Consider the following 23,231-nt stretch of genomic DNA (forward strand, 5'->3'; position numbering starts at 1 on the left):
GCAAGGGTTCGCCGTATTCGCCTGAGCGTTGCCTTTACGAAATACTTCGGGTGTGAAATTATTCTGGTAGGACGCCACGGCGCCCTGCGTGCAATGCACGAGAGGACATACGACACCTGAGCCCCAATTGTAACTTCTTCGCATTCTAAAAGATTGCCCTAATGACCTCTACTAAATGTACCTCAGATTTCACATCTTGATCTCCAACACGCGCTTGCGACCATGAATTAGTGTCGGCAGTACGTCCCGCACTACGAAGGTGCAGCTAACTTTTCTGAGAGACACTGGTTTGAACGAGGTACTTTAATATCATGTGTTATGTGTGGTAAATGCCGTATGCTCTGTTTGTAGACCACGAGTTCACGCGTTCAATTCGCGGGCGTAACGGCAGCATATTGATGGAGGCGAAGTGAAAGAACGTTCGCGAACCGTATTTAAGGTGCACTTTAAAGTACCCCAGGTCGTCAAAACTAATCCGGAGTAATCCGCTGTGGCGTCTTCCATAACCCTAGTTTTTCATTGAGACGTTGAATCCTTTGAATAAATCATCTCCTCTGCGTATTATTTCATCTATAATAGCATTCACACGCAGTAGGAGGCTTCGCGTACCGCCAGGAATGCCTCTTTAGTTTTCATTTAATATTCCTTTCTCTCGAAATGAAATAGACAGTGGATAGGCAGACAAGGACAATGGGAGGTGATTGGGGAAGGTCTTCATCTTGCAGCGGACTTAGAAGAAGATGATGAAAATGTTCATAAATTTAATATATTTATTATTACAATTATTATCATTCTTTGTGTTTTTAATGCGATTAGCATTATTTGCCTACTTCAGGCGTTTTCCGCCTATCTATCGATCCCTAGCCTCTTATGCCAACGCAGTGACCCAAGGTGCCTACTACCTTGGGACACTATAGATATGTGCTCGTGGTCATGATGCCATCATGGTAGTTCCATCGTTTTCATTTTAGCTTCGCCATCTCACTCTTATTATGTCCTCGTCGTCTCGCCTTCTACACCGACACAGTGGGCCAAGTTATCTAACAGCTTGGGAGACTATGTATGCGCTAGGGCTCTTGATGCCTTCGGGGTCGTTCAATAGTCATCATTTCAGCTTTGTCATCCGACTGTCGTCATGCTGTTGTATTAACACCATCGTCTTCATACAGTTGTCATGCGTTCGTTGTCGTATACCGTCGCGATGCCACCGCGGTCCTTCCATTGGTCCTTACATCGTCTTGATTACAGCTTCGTCATCCAATTCTTGTCCCCCTGTCATTGTCACGGAATCGTCGTCACGCTGTCTGTTACCATCATGGTCACTTCAGAAACAGTATCCCCTAGTCATCGTTTGGCCGCCTTCGTTCTATCGACGTCGTTCCTTCTTCGTTACGTTATTGTAACCATACTGCCAATATCTAAGCGTGATTAATCCGCAACTGCCATTCCATTACCATCAATTCGTCGTCGTCAGACAGCCGTTGCCCAGCAACCGTGGTCTAACCGTCGTCGTCGTGCCATTGTCCTCGCCCCTTCATCGTCACGCTGTCGTCGTTTTATCACCGTCATCTCGTTGCCGTCATGTGTCGTCGTCATACCGCATTTCCCGTTCCTTTGACGTCATTTCCTCTTCATTCTATTGTCGTCACTATGTCGTTGTAATATAGTCATCGCTATGCCATCATGCTCGTGGGTGATCTTGGCAAGCGAGTGTTATAGCAAAGTGAGCCTATACCGGTGGCATTGTATGGCCCATATGGACGAAGCAACGAAAGTCTCAGAATGACCATTACATATTTTACATGAACGTGACTTCCGCACTTCACTTTCATGACTTCAGTGTCGCTACATTGCTTTCATTTTGATCGCATGACCGCCGACAGTCACCGGGAGAGGGATTCTGCCATAATATTTTTACTTATATTTACCTGCTGTTGTTTTCCTGGTTTTTACCGTAAGGGTGCACCGGCTCTGAGACCTTAGGGCTGTTACTGGGCACGTTAATTGATTGATTGATTGATTGATTTATTTATTTATTTATTTATCGATTGATTGTCATGCTCGTCGCCAAATATCACGCCTGGACGCTTTCAGCATTTGTGTTAACCCACCAAAATCGGTGCTAGAAGCGGCTCGTGGGAACCTTGAAAATCAAGTTGCACCCGGCTTCATTTCATTTGCTTGCATTGGTTTATATGTTTCACAGTTCAACCTCCTGAAGCGATCAGCCTATCCTCAATTCACACGCCAGCTTGATCACGAGCGACCGCCTACTTAACTTCGTTTTATCCGAGACGTTATCTTTGCTACCATCGCTGAAAGTTTTGAGAATGGTCAATTACACTAATGATTGGCATTATGCCCGCGTCCGGACAAAGTCGCACTGAAAACCGCAACCATGGTGCCGCCAGATCTGAAATGACGGTGTGTCCGCGTACATTTACAAATGTGACTAGAACAGTGCACTGTCCCGCGTGTTGTGTCATTTCCGTGTTGCTGCGTTTTGCCATTTTCGTGATAAATAACAAGTCTCAGCTAGCACCAAAAGGTCAACCCCAAGATTCTGCTGTCACGTGATTTATTCCTGTCGGGTTTCATTCCGCAGTGAAAAGCGAAACTGGAGCTAGGCAGGCATGATACAGGTTTTATGCTTGGAGTTCAATATTTATCTTTCGTACTCACCCGATCAATCGCCGATCACCCATAGTGGGTATTAGCCGCATGTACAGGTAACCAGCCAACCAAGTTCCGGTTCATACTAGAATAATGGTTACGTTGATGGTTTTCCGTTTAGATTTTATACACTGTTTTAAAATAACTAGGAAAAGGGGGAAAAGGAACTTTACTACTTCTCCTTACGCTATTCTTTCTTTTACTCCTCCCCAATCATGCATTTCTGCAGAAGTGATTTGGAAATCATGCCTGTGCTTGATAACGCCCACTTACATAGCTGACGAGGCGTACAGATGGCGCTACGTAGTCGACTGGATAAAGCGTTGAGCCTCTGCCAAGTCTTGAAAACCGGTTGCCGAGCTCCGCAGCCGCAAGGGCCATCAGCAGGAACGAGGAAAACTGCGGGACGAAAAGGGCCTTCTCCAGTCACCCTTCAAAGCAGATAAATTTACTGTGAAAGAATTTGCAAATATTACAATCAGGAATTAGGGTGTTCAATGAAGAGACGACAAATTACGGGGCGTCCTTCAACCGCAAGTCATACCCATAGTCAAGCAATATAAATATCTCGGCGTATACATAAACGAAGGTAAGACTTACTCAAGCACCCACCAAGATAATCTAAAAATAAAGGGGAAGTGGAATTTAGCAGTCATGAAACATAGAGCACTTTGGGGTCGGAATAAATATGAGGTGGTGCGTGGAATCTGAAAAGGAGTGATGGTGCCAATTCCTGTTTCAATTTGGATATTTGTCAGGGTTGAAAGTTAACCAAAGATTGGTAGGTTAGGATTGGTTAACCTTTGGTAGTCAACCAAAGATTATGGCTTTGGGAGCACACGGTAAAACCACAAATGAGGCAGTGCACCTCATTGGCAGTGCAACCTGGGTTGGGCCTCCTTTGAAGTCATAGAAGCACAGAGAAAAACTAGTTTTGAAGAAAGTCTTATGAACATGGAACAAAATAAATGGGCAGCTCAAGTACACAGGTATCTGTACCTGAAAAGCATGGACACAGAATGGTGGAAGAGGTCAAGAAAGTTGGCAACCAAGTACAGGGTAAATGAAAGTGTAAATGGACAACCAGGAGTCATCAGTAAGGAAGTGAGAGAAATAGAGACAATGAATTGGATGCAAAGAATGGAAACAAGAAGGTCAATGGATATTTACAAGAATGAGAAGAAAGAAATTGGGAGGGAAAATCTGTACGATAACACTCAAGCTGGTTGGCTGCGGAAAATAACATACCGGAGCAAATTTCGCAACTAGATGAGATATGTGTATGCTGCAGTAAAGATCCGGAGACAACTCAGCACATGCTATTGGAATGCAAAGGGATTCAGCCTGCGAGATTCGCCCGCAGGTAACGTAAGTACATCTTCCAAAAAACACTTGGATTTAAAGTGGACGGAAGCCTCAACCGGTCAGCAGCCGAGATAACCCAGAGACGTTTAGAGTATTGGCGGAAAAAAAGCAGGGAAGAGATCGATACGACGGGTTCCGTTACAGGTATAGGTAGCGGCAGAAGATAGATGCGTTTTGTGGAAGAGAAAAAAGATTGAAGATATGTATATAAAAATGCTAGAATGAAAAGCATGTAGAGCTTACCTGAGTAACTCAAGGAGGCTAGGTGACTATTTTCACCGCCCCGTTTCAAAGGGGATGCAAATAAATTATCATCATCATCAACTCCCCGATGTAGCTACCATCGCGCTAGCGGAGACGAAAAGAGAAAGAAAGCAGCGTTTTGGTTCGATAACCTCAGCTATACATGAACGATTCAAAAAAATGTTCGCGCCATGTGACTCGTGAGACGACGTCCTTAAATAGTGTGGCCATTTTATGACTATTTCGCAACGCTTTAGAGCCATCTTAAGGCAATGTTCACGGCAGGAACAAATAGTGTGGAATGAACAAAGAGGGAGCGGAGAGGGTCATTACGACGGTGTAATTTATGAAAGAAAATTACGTGTACATGCCTCTCGCACAAAGCTATAGTAATTGGATATCAAGAGGATGTTTTCATTTCTTTACACACTAGCTTGGAAGTGTCAGACATGCTGCTCTACTTTCGCAAATGTGTTCTCTACTCTGCACCGCAATTCTCCTAGTAAAATTAATGCAGCCCACGGAACTGCAACGTATCTTTTATGCAAGCTAAAGATTCTGGGAGAGGAAAAAAAACGATAAAGAAGCTTTAGAGTCACCGTCCATGCAACTACAACACCGGTTATAAAAACCACTACAGCTTGATATGAATTTATTTTTTGATGAGATTGCGCGAGTATCTCTCCTGTCGACGAACTCACCAGTTTGGCGGTGGTCAGCAGAGTCCAGGGTCGCCTCCTGCGCTTGCTTTTCGCCATGGCCAGGAACTCCAACGGCGCGCAGAGCCAGAGGAGACCGCATGGCAGCCACAACATCACAGTGTTTTGGAAGCACATGGTCAGGTCGGGGTTTGTATTGCGGTTCCATGATAGCTCGGTATCCTGGGAACAAGGCGCGCCGTATTACCGAAGAGCTCAATGCAGCAGAGCTGCGGCATCTGCTGCTCAATAGCAGATATTCGAAATGCGTAGTGATCTGGCAACACTGGCCGCATCCACCATCTTCCCTGCTGTTGCGAGGATCGGACACCAACACGATGCGTTAACGCCATAGCATTAAGGCACGGTCACCTGCATCGACGCGCACGGCGGGGTTGCTACCCCACCGCGAGCGGCGATCCAGGCGGCCATGGTTTAGGTCCCCATGTCGCAGAAAATCCGGTGTCTGCGCCGGGGTCTCCGGCCAAGAAAATCATCTCCAACCACACATCCCGATCTACGCAGGCCCTCCGCGTGGCACAGAAGCGTTATTGAACTAATTGAATTTCTCAAAGTAAAATGCGACAGAAAGTACCTAAAGTACGACTTACACACAATCTATACAGAGATGATAGCGTCGGATGGTAATTTGAATCTACGAGAACACATTAATTCTGTTACGCGGAAACTCTAAAACAAACCCCCTTTAACGCGATAGCGTTTTCGAGCTGCCGTTTGAGGTCTATCTCAGTAGGAGTGGCGCGACCCGCTCAGTTCCTTGCAACGCCATCCAAAAAAGAAACCAGGAAGCTCGCCTTCGTGCATAGCGTTCACCGCCTGCGTTTCCAGGAGAACATTACGGTTACATAAGCTGCAGTTGCCGGGAAGCGTGATAAGCAGTCAGGGGTCATTGAATGTTACCGCGTTCCACTCTTTATTCAGGACTTTAAATTGCAACAGTCACCTTCATCGTCCAATGGGTCATGAAGAGCCAACTTCAGTGCACTCCCACAAATCAGCGATGTGATAGCCGCTGGTTATTTCACCCTTGGATATCCGTCCGGGCGATATTTTTCAAGAGACGTACTCGTGGGCGTACTGCTTTGAAATGAAAGCATTCGCCGAGCCATTTTTCGCGGTGAACCTGATCTACGCACCACAAACAATTGCCCTTACACCGTCGATTTTGTGACTGAAGCCTCTAAAATAGCCTTGCATTGCATCACAATCCGCGAGATTCGTTGCGTCCACAGGAAAACGCGTCTCATGTTAAAAATAAAAGCTCCGCTGTTCGTCACAGCTCCATGCACGCGACCACTGAGCACTGTGGTTTCTCCGTTCACGTTGGATCTTCGCGTCGAGCGTGTGAACTGAAATGTGCGAGTCAGGTCCCACATGCACGTCCCGTGAAAACGGAGCACAACAAACGCAAACTGCAAGTGGATGGTCAGGGGTTCATTTGTTCCGTGTGCTGTGTTCTGCGATTCGTCGCAGCAAGTATCAAGTTTTCACACTAGAGGGCGTTGCGCGCGTTCTTGTTCCTTGAGATTTACAAGAATGAGAAGAAATAAATTAGAAAGGAAAATCTGTACGATAACGCAAAGGGCAGTTCCTTGCTATTTGAGGCTCGAGCCGGTTGCCTAAGGAACATAACATACCGGAGCAAATAATTGGAACTAGATGAGGCATTTGTATGCTGCAGGAAAAATCCGGTGACCACTCAACACATCCTTATGGAATGTGACGGGACTCACCCAGTGAGATTCACCCGTGGGTAACGTACCCCTGCCAGAAGCGATTGGATTTAAAGTGGACGGAAGCATCAGGGTGGTCAACAGACGAGTTCAGCAATTTAGAGTATTGGTGGAAAAAAAGCAAAGAGATTGATACGCCGGGTTCTGTTAGTCATAGGTAGCGGTACAAGATATATTTTGAAGAAAAAAAATAAGGAGATGTATACAAAAATGCTATATAAGAAAAGATGTATAGAATACCTGAATAAATCAAGCAGGCTAGGTGACTATTTGTCACCGCCCGGTTTCAAAGGGAATGTCATTAAATCATCACCTTCATCCGCGTTCCGTGCACTGCTTGATTCGCGCAATGTTTTTGGCCTGCAGGCGTTCTTAAGTATTGAAGACTTTGCTGTTTACAGGCACTCTGGCTTCAAGAACAGCGCACTAACATGAGGAAATCCTGCAAACGCGCAGTTAGGCACACTGTGTGGCGCTTTGCCACAAGTCGATAGCTGGCGCTTGACATTTTAAATACCCCCTATTCAGCATACCGTTAGGCCAATTTGGCAGTTGGGCCTGCTTGCAGTGCCACTTTACTTAAACGGAAAGTGAATTGCGAACGTTCTTCGGGTAGCTAACAAATTATGACTAACGTAACAAATTGAATTTAGTGCCTACGAGAAGTTCATGCCGGCAAAGCAATAAAAGACGCCGCTTGTTCAAGAAAACCCTAAGGTGTGTGTTGCATTCTTATTCAGCAAGGAGATATACATATCCACATACTTTCGGCTAGAAATACATTTTTGCGTTGCAATGCATTATATTTGAATGGACGCTTTTCGAAAATGCCGAATATGTGAAATAACTATTCTGGAAAGGAAATCGCTGCTCGAAATAAAGTGGAGTGGAACTAGTCACACTGGCTCTAAAGTTCGGTTGCAGCAAAGAGTGACAAGGATGCACCCTCGGTCCCATAGTATTTTCTACAGAAATTACTAAATAGATAAAATTCTGGCAGAGCGATGCCTTAGTTACAATGGGACTTATGCTTGTTACATGGATTTGTCTCATAATCTTGATTGTGGCTTTATAGGTTCATGCTACGATGTTTACTACGCTTTATATTTTTAACCTTCAAATCATTGAAAGCATAGTTATTCACACAACACGGCATATCAATTAGTCTCTGCGCAAATGTGCAATCATTTCGTGTTCTTCCACTTATAACGCACTGTTTTGTTGAATATAATGAATTTGTAACGTCTTGAAGAAGTTTCAAGGCCGTGGCACTAACTTCAAGCAAATCCGTGCAATAATCATCATTCCTCGTCAGTAATTATCCAACAGTAGCTCTGTGGGAAACTACAAACAAACGGGAAACAAAACGACACGCATTAACTAAGCACAAACTTGGAGCTTTTTATTTACTATTGCCAACAGTAAAATTCAAGATGAGTACCGGTGCGTTGCAGTGCATATGGCAGGCACTACAAAATCAGTAACGAAAGCCTACATATATCCTTGAAAAATATGCAAGGTTGCAGTGCATTCAGCTAGTACTAACTTACGCGGCTGCACTTTTTGTGTCCACGATGCATATGCGTGTTAACTGGAACATGAACACATTTGCACACAGAATTTGAGGACGTATTTTAGGAATTTCTCTTATGCGCATGATTTAGGTTGAATGGATGTGATTTCATCCCGGCTGTACTTATATTCCATCATTGTGACGTGTGTCTTAACGAGGACACTACCTTAGCCAATAATCGAAACTGCGTTACTTAGCTAGCACCAATTACTTTTTGCCGTGCTAGTAATAACCGCCTCTTCAGGCAATGCAGCTGAGGCGATAGAATTGAGCTATTCGAAATAGTAAATTTTTATTCAGTCTGTCAGCGCTAAAAAAAAGAAATCACATGGTACACTCCTGTGGCTCTCAAATAAATGTATTTTTTTTACTACACGCTTGTGTTGTCTTGCCATAACCAATTTATATTGCGCAGTTCCTGGGTGAGCCCAAAATTCAGGCTTTACTTATACAATAATCTGGCTATAAGGCTTCGGTCACACCGCCGTTCGATTAGTGAGTGACTGACCTAAAACATAAGGGACATAAGGATTGCGTTGGACATTAAAATTAAATGAAAAATAAAAATAATTAAAACAATCAACTAAGCCTGTCTGCTGCACCTAAGTATTTCAGGCTGCCAAATCGAGAAAATAAATAAAAAGGACCATAGTCGTTTTTTCACCAAAACGACCATGTGCGGCCATACGATTGGTCGCTTTGCGACCACCTTGGTCGCGTGACCTCAGCGATGCGCCAGTGTGAATGAGCCGTATAACAGTGATAACCACACTTCACTGTACCTAATGTGTCGATGCCTAACTTTGTAACAAAGTTTTTGTCGCTGTTTCGCATGACCTCTGTAGCGCAGCAGGAGCGTTCTGAAGCGACCAGCCATACACTTCACCACCAGTATCACACAAGCAATAAACTGGCACCGGCATTGGCACGGTGGTGACGTTCTTTTTTTCAAATCAAATCAAATTATTGTATTCTAACATCGCAATCCGAAGAATACAGATGTTGAGGGCCATAGACTAAAAGCCACAAAACGGCTTGACGAGGCCCACAGTTTCTTTCACTTGGGGCAGGCGGATGGCAAAGATAAGCGCACAGCTAAAATATTGCTTACCATATAAACATCGCACACACAAAAAAGAACAGATGCGCAGCTGCAAAAGTTACTAGGTGAGATATCAAGTATATCACAACGCAATATAGCAATGTAATACAAACGCAACTCAATATAAAAAATAATAAAAAGATGAAATAGATTAATTTATAAAACATAATAAAAATAAAAAAACAAGAATGTAGCAGACGATTGCACTCTTAGTTAAAACAAAATGTAGCGGACAATCATAAGACCGAAAATGCGATCGCTTGATAAGTTCTGGTTACAGGTATAATAATACAATACAGTTATGTTGATGTACATATACATATATATACACACAATGCAAGCAGCTTACTAGCAAAAGTGCCCCGGCTAAGAAACACTGTTTAAGGGGTAGGCAATGAGTAGCATAACATCTGTTTTTCCGTAGTTGGTTCAAGTTCGAGGAACTTACCACTTTTGAATAAGGCTAGCGTGTTGCTTTTGTTTTTCTTTCAAATAAGAAATGCTGTGTAAGAAGATGCTACTTCTGGAAACAGCTACCTGATAGCATTTAACAAGTGTGTTTTTCTATAAATTCGGTAAAAGAAAGAAGTTTAATTGATGAAAAATTGGTTCAGTTTGACTTTGTGTGCGAAATTCATGGTGGCACGAATCGCCTTTTTTTATTATTGTATGGTTGTTAATGATATTGGCTAGGGTAGTCGTACCTCACACTATCTGGCAGTACTTTATATGGAAGCAAGCAAGTAAAATTTGCATTTTGTTAAGTATACCACGGACTCTTGTAATTTCTCCTGTAACCAGTTCTGTGCGATTATTCCATGACATGTGTTCCTCAAACAAAACTCAAGACTTTTAACGCAAGAGACTATTTCAAGAGGTAAGATTCAATAATATAATCCTACCTGACCATTTTGCGGTTTTTAGGTCTGAACAACAGAGCTCTTGTTTTAACAACCTTTAGTTTCAGAGAATTGTCAGTACTCTATGATGATAGTGTCCGTAATACGCGGTTCGCATCATTTATTGCGTCACCAGCATCACGGGCGGTGAAACGCAGTGTAGTGTGCCAAGTGCCAAGTAGAGACAAGTGATCTACTTGGCTCTGCCACCAGCCTGCAGAAGCATGCAGGGGTGGGTGAATGGCGATATTGAGACCGAATCAAATACGAATCAGTACCACAAGCAAATCGAATCGAATATCCAATAGTTTTCGAATAATGAACAGCCAATATCCCAACTAATATAAAACGACGCTCACATCCTAGTATTCTTAGAGTTAGCAAGTTTCTGTCATTACATAGTTCGTTATGAAGCGCTGTTTATTAAAAGCACAAATGGACCATTAGGAGCAAACAAGCAGTTTATTCGCACGCACACGACTCTTCAGGGAGTGCGATTGATCGCTGTACAGCCTGTAAAGTATGGCTACCTAGAGGACGTAGCCTGCTCCAATACGCAAGTCCTCATGTTTTATGTCTATAAAACCTACGCCAGCGGGAGTGAACATTTTCTGTACGTATGCTCCAGTTATTTGTTTAATTGGGCGCAGTTGATGTTTCGAAATATTCGAAAAGTATTCAAGAAATAATCGCATTTCCAAATAGTGACTATTCGATTTGAAGAATGAGTCGAATAGAATGCTATTCGATTCGGTATTCGAAAGTTTCGAATATTCGCGCAACCCTAGAAGCATGGATAACCTGCGTTCAGCATGCAAATCACTAGTGGTAGTGTGCAAATACTGCTTATGTACTCTGTAAATACTTCTTCGTACCGAAATAGTCGATGTTGACTTACGATAGCTGCGGTGAGGACAGCGATAAAACCGAGTGGAGAAAGTGGTCGGCCGCCGTGTTGCTTCTCGAGTGACCCACTTCATAGCAGTGGAATGGCCTCCGGAAACGTCTGAAAGCTGACCGCGTTCGATGAAAGGGGGCGTCCTTATCTTTCGAACGGACTACAAACCAGAATATCTAGCTCAGCTGCATTAGCAAGTTATACTTCTGCAATTGGAAAGCGGCCGCATTTGCCATGGCAGCAGACTGGCATAACTTCTAAAAGAGCCAACGACTTAACTTAGCAAGAGTCAAAGTCTTTTACTCAGCAACAACCACCCAAGTACTAAATAATACTTCAAAATCCACTGAAAACCCCTGCGTAGTACACGGACGTACTTACGCAGGGGGTTTGACAGTGGATGCCCTAAATGGAATAAATGGAATTTTGACTTTAGATTTCTTTGTTTTTCACCGTAGTAACGCAGAACTAACGAAAATACAGTTTTTAATAAGTGATTTATCATTAGTACGTTTGCCCCATTGTGAAGTGTTGTGCTGGAGCTCACTAAAACACGCCCTGCCTCTCCGAGGAGCAAAGTGCACCTGATGGTGTTCCGGAGCAAGCGACCGTCAATTGCACTATATGTATATATACACTTGATGAAGGCCGGGTCCCGGCCCAAACGCCAAATTAGATGTTTCCTTCGGCTTTTCGACGTGCACCTGCACTTCTTTCAATATATGTATATATATATATATATATATTGCAGCGTTCCTAACTAGAACGGCTATATAAAAGGCAATCTCAGTGAGACGGGTGTCGTCCGCCATTTAATCTCACTTCTTCCTCCTCACTTCTCCCCCAGCCACCCTCTTCGTCTTCTTTCATGCATACTTGAATGTGTTCCCAATGGAAGCGCACTCTGTTTGACCGGACGCTCCAGTGTACCAGACGCTCTTCAATATTCCATGCTGGGATGCGGTCTTAACCACTTCAAATGGTCCGTAAAACTTGGCGTTTGAAGGTACAGTTCCTTTCCTTATAAGGACATAGTCTCCAGGTTGTATGTCCGGTATCTCGCTGTTGTGTCTCTTGTCAAAGTTTCTCCTCATGCGGCGCTTGTAGACCTCCTGTTTATTTGCAGTTTTCTTGACTTCATTGAGTTGGAGGTTTTCTATGAGGCCTAGCTCACGATCTGCAGGAAGTATGGGAGCTGTGCCCGAAGTGGCAAAATGAGGACTGCAGCCTAAACCAGTGGTGTACGATCTGTTGTGATGTTTCACAGCGGTCTCGAGGCAGCATTTCCAGCCACCTGCAAAGTCTGGATACATCTTCAGAAACTGCTTGACGTCTCGTATGGCTCGTTCCGCTAGGCCGTTTGCTGCCGGGTGGTACGGAGAGGAATACTTGATTGTTATCCCGTGCTGTCCTGCCCACTTTGATAACTTCGCACTCCGGAAAGCCGGCCCGTTGGCGCAGACTATCGTCTTTGTGTGCTTAAAACATTCAGCCTTGAGGAGATCTATAACGCTGTTTGCATCTTCTTTACCAGCTTTAGCTGCAATCATCCTTGTGCACTCATCTATGGAAAGCAGAAAAGCTTGTGTTCGTTTGACTCCTTCCCCCTTCTTCTTGAGCTCCGCGAAGTCCAAGTGAATTACTTCGAATGGCACGCTTGAATATTCGGGGTTTGTCATAACGTCTGTCGACTGCTTGAATTTAACTGTGTTCACCTGGCAGAGGTGGCATGTGCGTATGTAATGGCTGACGTCGTTTTTCATGCCCGGCCATGTGAATCTCATGAGCAATTTCTTATTTGTACGCCAGAAGCCATCATGTCCGCCCGATCCAGGAGTGTCGTGGTACAAATGAAGAATCCTTTGAACCATAGTTGGTGGTACATGATACTTTCCTTTGATGAACTGTAGATCTTCGGCACCTTCCCACAGCTTAGTATGATTGATTACTTCTCGATTTTCGCTTGATTCGTGTACAAGTAATCTAGATAGTGCATCAGCATCAGTGAGAAGTGGGCCAGGACGGTGCGAGATTATGAAATCAAACTGTTGCAGATAGTTGACCCATCTGGCAATGCGGCCTCTTGGTTGTGCCATGCTCAGAAGTTGATTCAGTGCTTGATGATCAGTGAATAGCTTGAATTTTGCACCTTCCAGGTAAGCACGAAAATACTGAACAGCTTTTAAGACGGCCAGAGCTTTCTTTTCTGTGGTGGAGTAATTGATCTCAGCAGGCTTCAGAGTATAGCTATAATACCCCACAACGTGGTGTTTCGTTTGATCAGCTTGGGTTGAGGATTTCTGATATAGGACTGCACCGGTTGCATTGTCTGATGCGTCTGTGTTCAGCACGAAAGGCAGAGAAAAATTCGGTATTCGCAAGATCGGGTCCGACGATATTAGTTTTACCAGCTCACAATAGGCACCTTCGCACTCCTCGTTCCATTGAAAAGGCATGTCCTTCTGGGTGAAACGTGTCAGACACCTTGTTCTCAGGGCATAGTCTTTGATAAACACCCGGAAGTGTCCTGCTAGGCCAAGAAAAACACGTAGGGAGTGCACGTCGTACGGCTTTACCAACTTGGAAATTCTTTCTACCGATTCTTGCTTAGTGCTTTTAGTGTGTCCATCGAACACCCTGCCAAGAAATACCACTTTTTCTTGAAAGAACGCACTTTTCTTGAAGTTGACTTTGAGTTGGGCAAAGCTGAGAGCGTGAAGAACTTTTGAAAGATGGCTACGGTGCTCCTCCTTTGTCTTTGAGTAGATGATAATGTCGTCGATGTACACATTGAAAAATGTGCCCAAGTAAGGTTTCAGAATGTCGGTCATAATCTTCTGAAACCACGCAGGGGAGTTTTTCCAACCAAATGGTAGGCGGTTGTACTCAAACAAGTCAAATGGGGTTATGAACGCGGTGTACTTTTTCGTCTCTTCACTTAGTGGAATCTGCCAAAAGCCCTTGCAGAGATCTATTCGTGAAAAACAATGGCAACCATCAGTTTCGTCAATGATGTCATCGATTCTCGGCATTCGATAAGGTATCAAATCCGTTTGACGATTGAGAGCACGGTAGTCTGTACAAAGGCGGAACGTTCCGTCTTCTTTTGGCGCTATGGTTATAGGAGAAGCAAACGGGGATACAGAAGGCCGGATGATACCTGCGTCCAACATTTCTTGCAACTCCTTTTTCAGCCACACCTTTTTATCTCTGGACATATTATAGGGGGCTCTACGAACCACTGTTTTATCTGCGAGCTCAAAAGGAACGACATGTGAATTCATCGCTGGAGGATAGCTGCCCATACATATAAGCTCTGGGTGCGTATTCTTGATGTCTTCCTCGTTGAAAATCAGCGTTGATACCCTAGTTTCTTCACCAGGATCTTCTGTTTTTATGTTGTCTTCCGCCATTACTTTGTCGTCCCAATAGAGGTTTATCTTCAGTTTCTTCATGTCTGGGCGGGACAAGAGAAAATCATAGGTGACATTGGGAATTGCCAATACGTCACTGGTAATAGAATGTCCTTGGAATTCAATAGCAAGGGTTATCCATTCGCTATGCATGGTCACTGACCCATCGTAGGCTTCGACACGCAACGTTCTACCAGCATGCAAACGACTAGCGTCCACTCGACTCTTGTTGATAATTGAGACAGAAGCCCCACTGTCAACAAGGGCCTTGACTTCAATGCCATCTACCTTAATGGGAGCATACAGTAAGCTTGACGACACCAAATACACGGTCTCACAGTAGCTCTTTTTCTCGGGATTTTGATCCACGGCAGTCAGTTTTGTGGAAGCAGTCCGTCGTGAACTACAGTAACTGGTCCTTCACCTCCTTCACCATCATCACAGTCATGATCGATGCTTCCCAGGTGTTTGCTTATGAAGCTTTCTTCACGCTCGGATGACGGTAGCGACTCTATATGTTCACTCAGGTTACGAGAATCAAGTTCTGTTCTGCCGCCTGGTTGTCTTCTCAATGGAACTGTTGACACTGTAGAATGTAGAAAGCTCAGAAGGTCATCAAATGTTCTTAGACCTTTCAGCTGGACTTGACTACGGATTTCGATACACAACCCTTGCGTTACCAAAGCTACAACTGCACGAGACGCTAGCTTCGGTTCTGCAGAATACAATAGGCGACGCTTCTCAATACAGCACTCAAGCAGAGAGCCACATGTATATCTGAACCGCAGTGCAGCATCCCATCTTTCTACCTCGTTGCCGTGGAAAGCAGCTAAAAAGTTGCTTTTCCACAGTTCCCAACATGTTGGCTCATGATCCATTAGGTGCACATCATACCATTTTCTGGCGATAGCTCTCAAATAACGGCGCATATTCAAAATCTTGGTGTCGTCGGAGTGCCACATATTCTTGTCACAGGCGTACTCGAAAAACCACAGCCAGTAGTGCACACTTTGCGAGTCTCCTTCAAAAACATCCGGCTCTACAATATATCGTGCTGATTTCTCTTGATGAAGCATTTGGACAAAAGTTCTCATTATTTCACTTTGTTGCATCGTTTGCCTTTGCAGTTCTTCTATACCAGTCAAGACCAGGCTCACCTTCTCGGCGGGAGTTTCCTCTTTGAGGGTGCCGCGGCGTATGTGTTCCAGAACGAGTTCGCTCAGTGTCTGGAGCTGTAGGTTCACTGTCACCGATCCTGTTTGCACCAAGGCTTGGCGGCTGATTGCAGCTTCTTGCAGCACCACGTTGATCAGCCTGGTAGAACTAATTTCGCGAGAAAGGTCCGTCGCTGGCTCACCGTGCACTTGGTATCGGGTGAAAACAACAGACTCCGATGACGCCTGGTCGACTAAAAACGTCACCCACATGTCTGGTCTTCAGAAGCTGTCAGCTGCGCCAACATGTAGCGTTCCTAACTGAAACGGCTATATAAAAGACATAATCTCAGTGAGACGGGTGTCGTCCGCCATTTAATCTCACTTCTTCCTCCTCACTTCTCCCCCAGCCACCCTCTTCGTCTTCTTTCATGCATCCAGCGCAGACCGCTTCATATATATATATATATATATATATATATATATATATATATATATATATCAAATGCAATAAGTGCAGGTGCATATATATACTTGCCTTTTGTTTTAATTTGACACTCCTAATGGCAGTGCAATGAACAGTTTACGTAGTAACGACCGTGGTGCTCACACTCAACACTGCTAGTAATCCTAGCACTACTCAACAGCTGCGGACGCCTTAGCACCATTACGGTAACTGCGACACCACTGCGGCGACACGAACAACTGCGGAAGGCGGCGTAACGTGAACTCATGAGGCAAGCAAACTACTGCAGGCCGGTGGCGGCGCCAGCTGCACTGATGCTGTTCCGATCCGAAGCCACGGCTGCTTCACAGTTCTCGCTTACTAAAGGTGTTGCTAGTGCGCGCCTGACTACACACGTCACGGGGTCACAGAGACGCGCTCGTGCGACTGCTCGCGCGTTCATCGTATCTTTTTCCACAGTTGGCGAAAACATTTCTGCTGGTTCTATCTTGAAAGCGATGGTATTACGCAAAGGAGGGACGCGCAGATAGTTTTCTCGTTGAGAAACCATAAAAATGCTTACGCATTTAAAAGTTCACAGCTTCTGCAGCAGGAAGCATTGACAGCTATGGCAAGGTAGGGAGCCTACATAAAACGGCGTTGCATGTAGGTTCCCTATGGCAAGGTTTAGCGCTGCGCTTGGATTCCTCGGGATGCTGTTCCTTACGTGATTCCAAATAACGCGGACGCAACATCCGCAGGTTCGCGAAAACTTTTGGCTCCTTTGTATTGAAAAAAAATATATGAAAAAATGAGGGAAGCATGGAAGTTCAACTCGGAACAGATGACTGTGCCCATACGCAGTGTTTATTTCACAAATTTTTCAACGGACGGCTGTATTTTTGGCGGATTGTGAGCACGTGGCGGCTGCACGCAAGAGCACTGCACGGACCGATTTTTTCAGCCCGGGCCCGGCCCGGGCCCGTTATTACGTTGGGCGGCCCGCCCGAGCCCGATCAAAACTTTTATGGTGAGACCCGGGCCCGGCCCGGGCCGGGAAATAATCTGCGTTACCCGCCCGGCCCGGCCCGCCACCCCTTTACCTTAGGCCCGAGCCCGAGCCCGACTCGAAACCGGCCCGAACCCTGCCCGAGACCGAAAAATAATGTTTTTTAAAGTTGAGACGCCCGAGAATAACTCGCTGCACGTTACATGCACACCACCAGAAAGCCCGAGCCCGGCCCGGGCCCGCGTCAAAAAACCCAAGCCCGGCCCGGGCCCGAGTCAAAAAGCACACGTCGTGCCCGAGCCTGGCCCGAGCCCGTAAAAAAACTGTGCTACCCGGCCCGGCCCGGCCCGCGGGCCGGGCCAGGCTCGGGCTTTCGGGTAAGCCCGATCCCGTGCAGTGCTCTACTGCACGCCGGCAAGCGCGGGGCTGCGCACCGACCGCCGTGACGTGTATGTGTGCCGGCTTGCTACAGCGGCAGCAGGCGTTGTTGTGACAAGGCGTTGAAGTTATTTCGAAATTGGTCACGTTTAAGTTTCTGAACACTGTAAAGAAACAGGGCGGTGATTTTCACGTTGCGTCGACAATATACACACGCCGATAGAGGCAGTCGACCCTTGCGCAATAGCGAGGGTACGCACAGAATGCCTGTGGCGTCCGTTCGGCGTCTGCTCCAGTCCACCTTCTACTTGCGCCAGCGCTGTGGTGCGTCCACTTCTGGCGCTATATGAAACTCTCCCATAGCGTTAAGCGGAAGTTTCATGACCCGATGAAAAATATTAAAGAACCCTGCTACTACGATGCCACAGCGCCCTTCGCTGACATGCCGCAGCTGTGCAACAAAGCAGGGCTCGTCTAGCAGTCACCGTCCTCGACGTGTTCGGAGCACGGAAAGTCATGCTTTGATCGTACCCATGTTGGCTGCGATGGGCGCGCAGCGCGAATTCATATCCTTCGAAGCTTCGGCTCTGCCGGAAAGGTATGTCACGGCTTGTCTCGCCCGACGACACTTTTCTCTCACCCTTGCGCGCAGCAGCACAGAGGCATTCTCCTGCGTTGTGCCGGGTGCTTCACTGATCGCATTAATTAAGAAGCAGCACACAAAACAAACGGTGCTTTAGAATACTGGGCACTAGCTCCACTTGCGAAAATAAGTATGCGGCGGCGAGTAACTGCGCAGTTGAGATGTCGTTCGCTGCCGGTCGGCGCCGTCCATGCGGATGCAGAGACGCGGGTGATGGCTCGCACGCCGGTATCCGGCACAGATAACGTCGCAGAATCGTCACTTCCTCTAGTTCACGGTGCGAATGCTAGACGCGGTATCTTGTGAAAAATTCAATAAATTCATTATTTTCTGCGAGTTTCTGCCTGAAAACAAGGTTGTGTCAACTTATTTCAGCACCCAAGCTTTCATTTAGACGAAAGAATTACGGGAGATCCTTAGAACTTTCTAAGAATGTGAAGGCGAGAGCCTAGTTGGATCACCTTCTGCTGATCTGCCGCTTCCTCCTGACGGCGGTTACGACGAGTGGCATTTCGAGCTGCTCTAGCCTCTAGCCCTGGCCGCGACTAGGGCCTGGTGCGTCGTCACCCATAGTAATTTGGAATGAAGCTATGAGCCCAAGCGGCGACGTATACAAGGCGCGCGAGCGCGCTGCGGGCGTGCTGCCACCGTTTCCAAAACGTTCTACGGCACCGCCGTGGACATTTCTCTTCCCCTCCCCAGAGCATGGTACCCTTTCCCTCAACGCTCCTACTGCGCCACCGTGGCCCTTTCCTTCTACTCTCCAACTGCGTTCCATCGCCCTTTCTCAGAACCCTCCGTAGGCGCTGCTGCTTCCCTTTCCTGGCGCGCTCCGTTTTTCTGAACCTCACAACGCGACCTTGAAACATGGAGCTCTAAGGCTTTCGCCTTAAAATGTCGTCGGCAAAAGTTTTCTTCAGTATTCCTTTAGGAGAGAGAAAAACGAGAAGGGAAATATAGGGAGGTTAACCAAGGACGTGCCCGGCAGGCTATCCTACACTTGGGGAGAGGGAAAGGGGAAGAATAGATCAGAAGGAGCGCGAAGAAAAATAATAAACAGTCAGTCATTCACAGAGTCAGTCGCGGAGGAAGGTCCACTGTCGCAAGCGCTCATACAGTCCAGTCGCCTTCAAGAAGTGCAGAGGGGCTTTTGTGGCCTTTCGCGTGCAAGAATGCACAGGCCATGGTCCCAGGATCTTTTCCTCTAAGAGAACTATATTATCTAATAGACTGAGTTGAGCTTGTAGAGTACGTCGCTGAGTGTCAAAGGATGGGTGCTCTAGAGTCTCATAGCAGCCGCACAAATTTCAAGCCGCACTGTTAGCCATTCCTATTAGAAATTAATAGCAATTTGTAAATGCGACGCCCATCCACACGCAACACAGTAAAGTTGTTTCGCGGCGGGAGAGTCCAGGTGGCAGGGGGAAGTCGCAAGTTAGGGTCGAAAGAGTGAACGCGCGACCTGCTGAAATCCGGTGAATTCCATCGTAGAAGTGTGATGTGGTGAGCAAGTGATTAAAGTTGCCGTGCTGCAACCGTTCTTGAGAACGGTATAGGTACCCGCTGATGTTTTTGATGAGCCGAGCGAGCAGCTTCATCTGCGCTGTCGTTGCCGACAATTCCGCAGTGGCTCGGCAACCACTGAAATACAATGTCGTGTCCTTTCTCGAGCGCGTGGTGATGAGCTTGCCTTATTTCGTATACTGTATAGCTGCCCTATATAGCTGCAGGTTTTGTAGGGCTGCTTTCGAATCGCAGAATATGGCCCAACGATTTGGTGGCTGCTGGAGCACCTAATTGGTGCACCTTGAAGAGCCGCAAGTTCTGCTGCTGTCGACGTGGTGTTGTGAGAGTATTTGAATTGCAAACAGACGGCGTCCGATGGGACAACCACTGCTCCGGTAGAGCTGTTGGAACCGTCCATGTAAATATGTATTCGGTCACAATAAGACTCATGTAGGAGAAGCAGAGACAACTACTTCAGGTCTAACCGTGACAAGTCTGACTTCTTAGCAAAACCAGGAACTGAGAGGCACACGTCAATTTTCCCGAGACACCACAATGCGCATGTTGAGCGTTTTGCAGGCTGGTAGCCAGATGGTATCGACTCACTCTGTCTCGTCACAATGCTACGGAATGTAGCCTGTGGTCATCGCGCTAGGAAACTAAATGGTGGGATGGTAGCCATGAAAGGTATCGAATGTGCGCTCTTAGCATCTCAACGACGATATGGGTGGTGAATGGGTGCTCCTGTGCAATGACAATTGTCACAGCTGTGAACATTTCGGGAGGCCCAGACATGTCCGAAGTGCTTGAGCTTGTATGCTCGGTAGTGCAAGGAGATTAGTCTTGCGTGTCCTGGACAAGACTGGAAGACTGTATCGAAGAAACCCGAGAAAGATTGCCGTGCATAGCTGTAACATGGAGCACACGGATGGTCCCCGGGATTTTCTAGCTGTGAACTTAAACATATTCTTAATACAAATGAGTTTTTTCTTCATGCACGAGACATGGGGACTCCAGGTGAGGTCACGATCCACAATAACGCCTAAGAACCTGTGAGTTTTCGTATAGGCAACTGATTGGCCCTCGATGCACACCGGGTAGAAATGTAATGCCACTAGTGCACATTTTTCCCAAGATATTGTCAGACCTTGTCGGTGAAGGTATGCCGCTGTCAGGGTTGTCATTTTCTGTATTCTGGCGCGCACTTGTGCCCGTGTCACGTCGGATGCCCAGATGCAAATATCATCGGCGTAGAGCGAGACATTAGCTGTCTGTGGTAGCGTTTCGGTGAGTCCCACTAGAACGAGGTTGAAAAGAGTCGGGCTCAACACTCCGCCTTGTGGGACACCCCAACTGAAAATATATATATCTATGTATATTTGTCAGGCCGTCTTCTGTACGAACAAACACATATCTCTTTGAGATAGAGCTCCTAATCCATCTAAAGATGTGGCCTCCAAGTTCTGCAGCCTCAAGAGCTTGGAGAATGACTTCGTGGGTTACGTTGTTATAGGCACCTTTTCGGTCTAAGAAGAGTGCCACAGAGAGACGCGTCATAGCTTTTTGTTGCTGCACGGAAGTCACAAAATCAATCACGTTTTCTATTGAAGACCGTCCACGTCGAAAACCAGCCATAGCATGAGGGTAGATGTAAAAGTATTCAAGGTACCATTTCATACGTGTCAGCAACATCCTCTCCATGACCTTGCGGATGCAAATCGCAAGTACAATCGGTCGGTACGATGTAAAGTCCAGGGGAGACTTTCCGAGCTGCAGTAGAGGCACCAGTCGGCTACACTTCCACCCGCCGGAGACTATGCCGTCATGCCAAGATATCCAGAAGACAGCACTGCACTGTTGAACGTAGGTGCCTTAAGGCAGTGTAGGTCCCCCCAGCGAAACCGGGTGTTGACGACCACCTGCACGTAGCCAAAGCCGCTTGCATTTCTTCAATAGTGAAAGGCAATTCCATACTTTGATCTCTCACGACATGGACGTCATGTAGCGAGAGGTCCATCAATAGAACGACGTCACCAGTTACCTTTGCACAAAAATCACCAGCCACTTCAAGGTCTGGTCGACTTTGATGTGAAGCGAGTGCTGTGAAGGGACAACGTTGTTGTGGAAGTGATTCAAGACCCTGAAGAGTTCTCCACACGGGGGATGATGGCTTCCGAGGGTCCAAGGAATCGCAGAAGATCTTCCATCGGTGGTCCTTAAGTTAGTTCATCTGACGCTGAACTTTCTTCTGAATGCGTCGGGCTTTCCTCAAATCATAATTGGCCCTAGTACGCCTATACGCGTATCATCTCTCGGCCCGTCGGCTGATCGCACGAAGCCTCTCCAGTTCTTGGTTGAAATCTGTGCGTCTTGTCGACGTTGTATACGTCAACGTACAAGCCTGCAGCGCTTGTATGATCATGTCTTCAAGGGGCTTGGAATGTTCATGTCTGCACTTGTCCTCGATCGAAAGTCAGTACGCTTGCCAGTTAATTTCTCTTGAAAGAACACACGAAAGAGAACTGTCAAAGCCTCTGGTAGTAATGTACGTAGGCTTATGGTCGCTGCCGTGAGTTTCAGTGTCTGTCAACCATTGAACTTTGTAACTTAAGCTATGCGACAATAATGTCAAGTTCAAATAGCTGCTCTAAGTCACTCCTCGGAAATAAGTCAGGCCGCCATCATTCAAAACTCTCAGTCCCTGCTCGGCACCGAAATCAACTGCATGGATTCATGGCTCGTTGATTTATACTGGAGCTTACCCAAAGTGGATGATGGGTTTTAACGTCATCCGAGGACCTGGAGTTCGTGAGTATGTCGTTTAGTCTCTGTCGATCAAGTCGACGTGATGGTGATAGGTAGGCACCTATCAGCGTGAGTGAAACCTTCTTCTTTTATTGCGATAGCAACTAAATGGACACTCCAAGCGCATTTTTGCCGTCGCCTTCGTCGGCGTCGTCGCCGTAAGGTTCCGTATAAAGTCCAACAGGGATAAAATCGTTGCCGCGCGCCGTGCGTTGATGTGCGAGTGAAAACGTGCGAGGGTGAGCCGGCAACCACATTTCAATCTCGCGCACGCCAGAGAGGAAGGCGGCCGGGAGAGAACGGTCTTAGTTCACGTGCGAGGCACAGGGAGGAGGCGACGGAGACGGGAGGGGGGTGCGTTCTGTTTTCGCGGCAACTGCTCGTGGCCGAAGTATGCGCCCGCGGGAGCCTCATCTTCAAAGCAACCTGCGATGGGCCAAAGTGCATTCGCAGAGTGCCGGTAGCTTCGTATGCGCTGTGCTTTTGACGTTTAGTTCGCGTTGAAGCAAGAGCCAGCGCGATGGTCAATTTGCTTGCTGCCGCTTGCGCGCTTTCTAACTCCAGCGTTTTGACGAGCTCCCGCGGTCATCGAGCGAGATGTGTTGATGTTTACCTGTGCGAGCATGACACCGTGCTTGTTTATTTAGTAAGCGAATATTTACAACTTTATACG

General features: G+C 46.5%; 1 protein-coding gene across 1 annotated transcript in view; it reads right to left on the bottom strand.

Annotated features, from left to right (window-relative positions):
* Positions 1 to 2,916: 2,916 nt before the first annotated feature.
* The window catches only part of LOC125939913 (multidrug resistance-associated protein 1-like), a 168,776-nt gene continuing 148,461 nt past the window's right edge, over positions 2,917 to 23,231 (bottom strand). The window contains exons 2-3 of the mRNA XM_049655439.1: positions 4,983 to 5,162; positions 2,917 to 3,072 (exon numbers count right to left, since the gene is read on the bottom strand). Coding sequence (XP_049511396.1) covers positions 2,917 to 3,072; positions 4,983 to 5,162 — 336 coding nt within the window. The remainder of the gene's footprint in view (positions 3,073 to 4,982; positions 5,163 to 23,231) is intronic.

This window comes from Dermacentor silvarum, chromosome 9 (genome assembly GCF_013339745.2).
Source record: "Dermacentor silvarum isolate Dsil-2018 chromosome 9, BIME_Dsil_1.4, whole genome shotgun sequence".
In the NCBI taxonomy this organism is placed as follows: Eukaryota; Metazoa; Arthropoda; class Arachnida; order Ixodida; family Ixodidae; genus Dermacentor; species Dermacentor silvarum.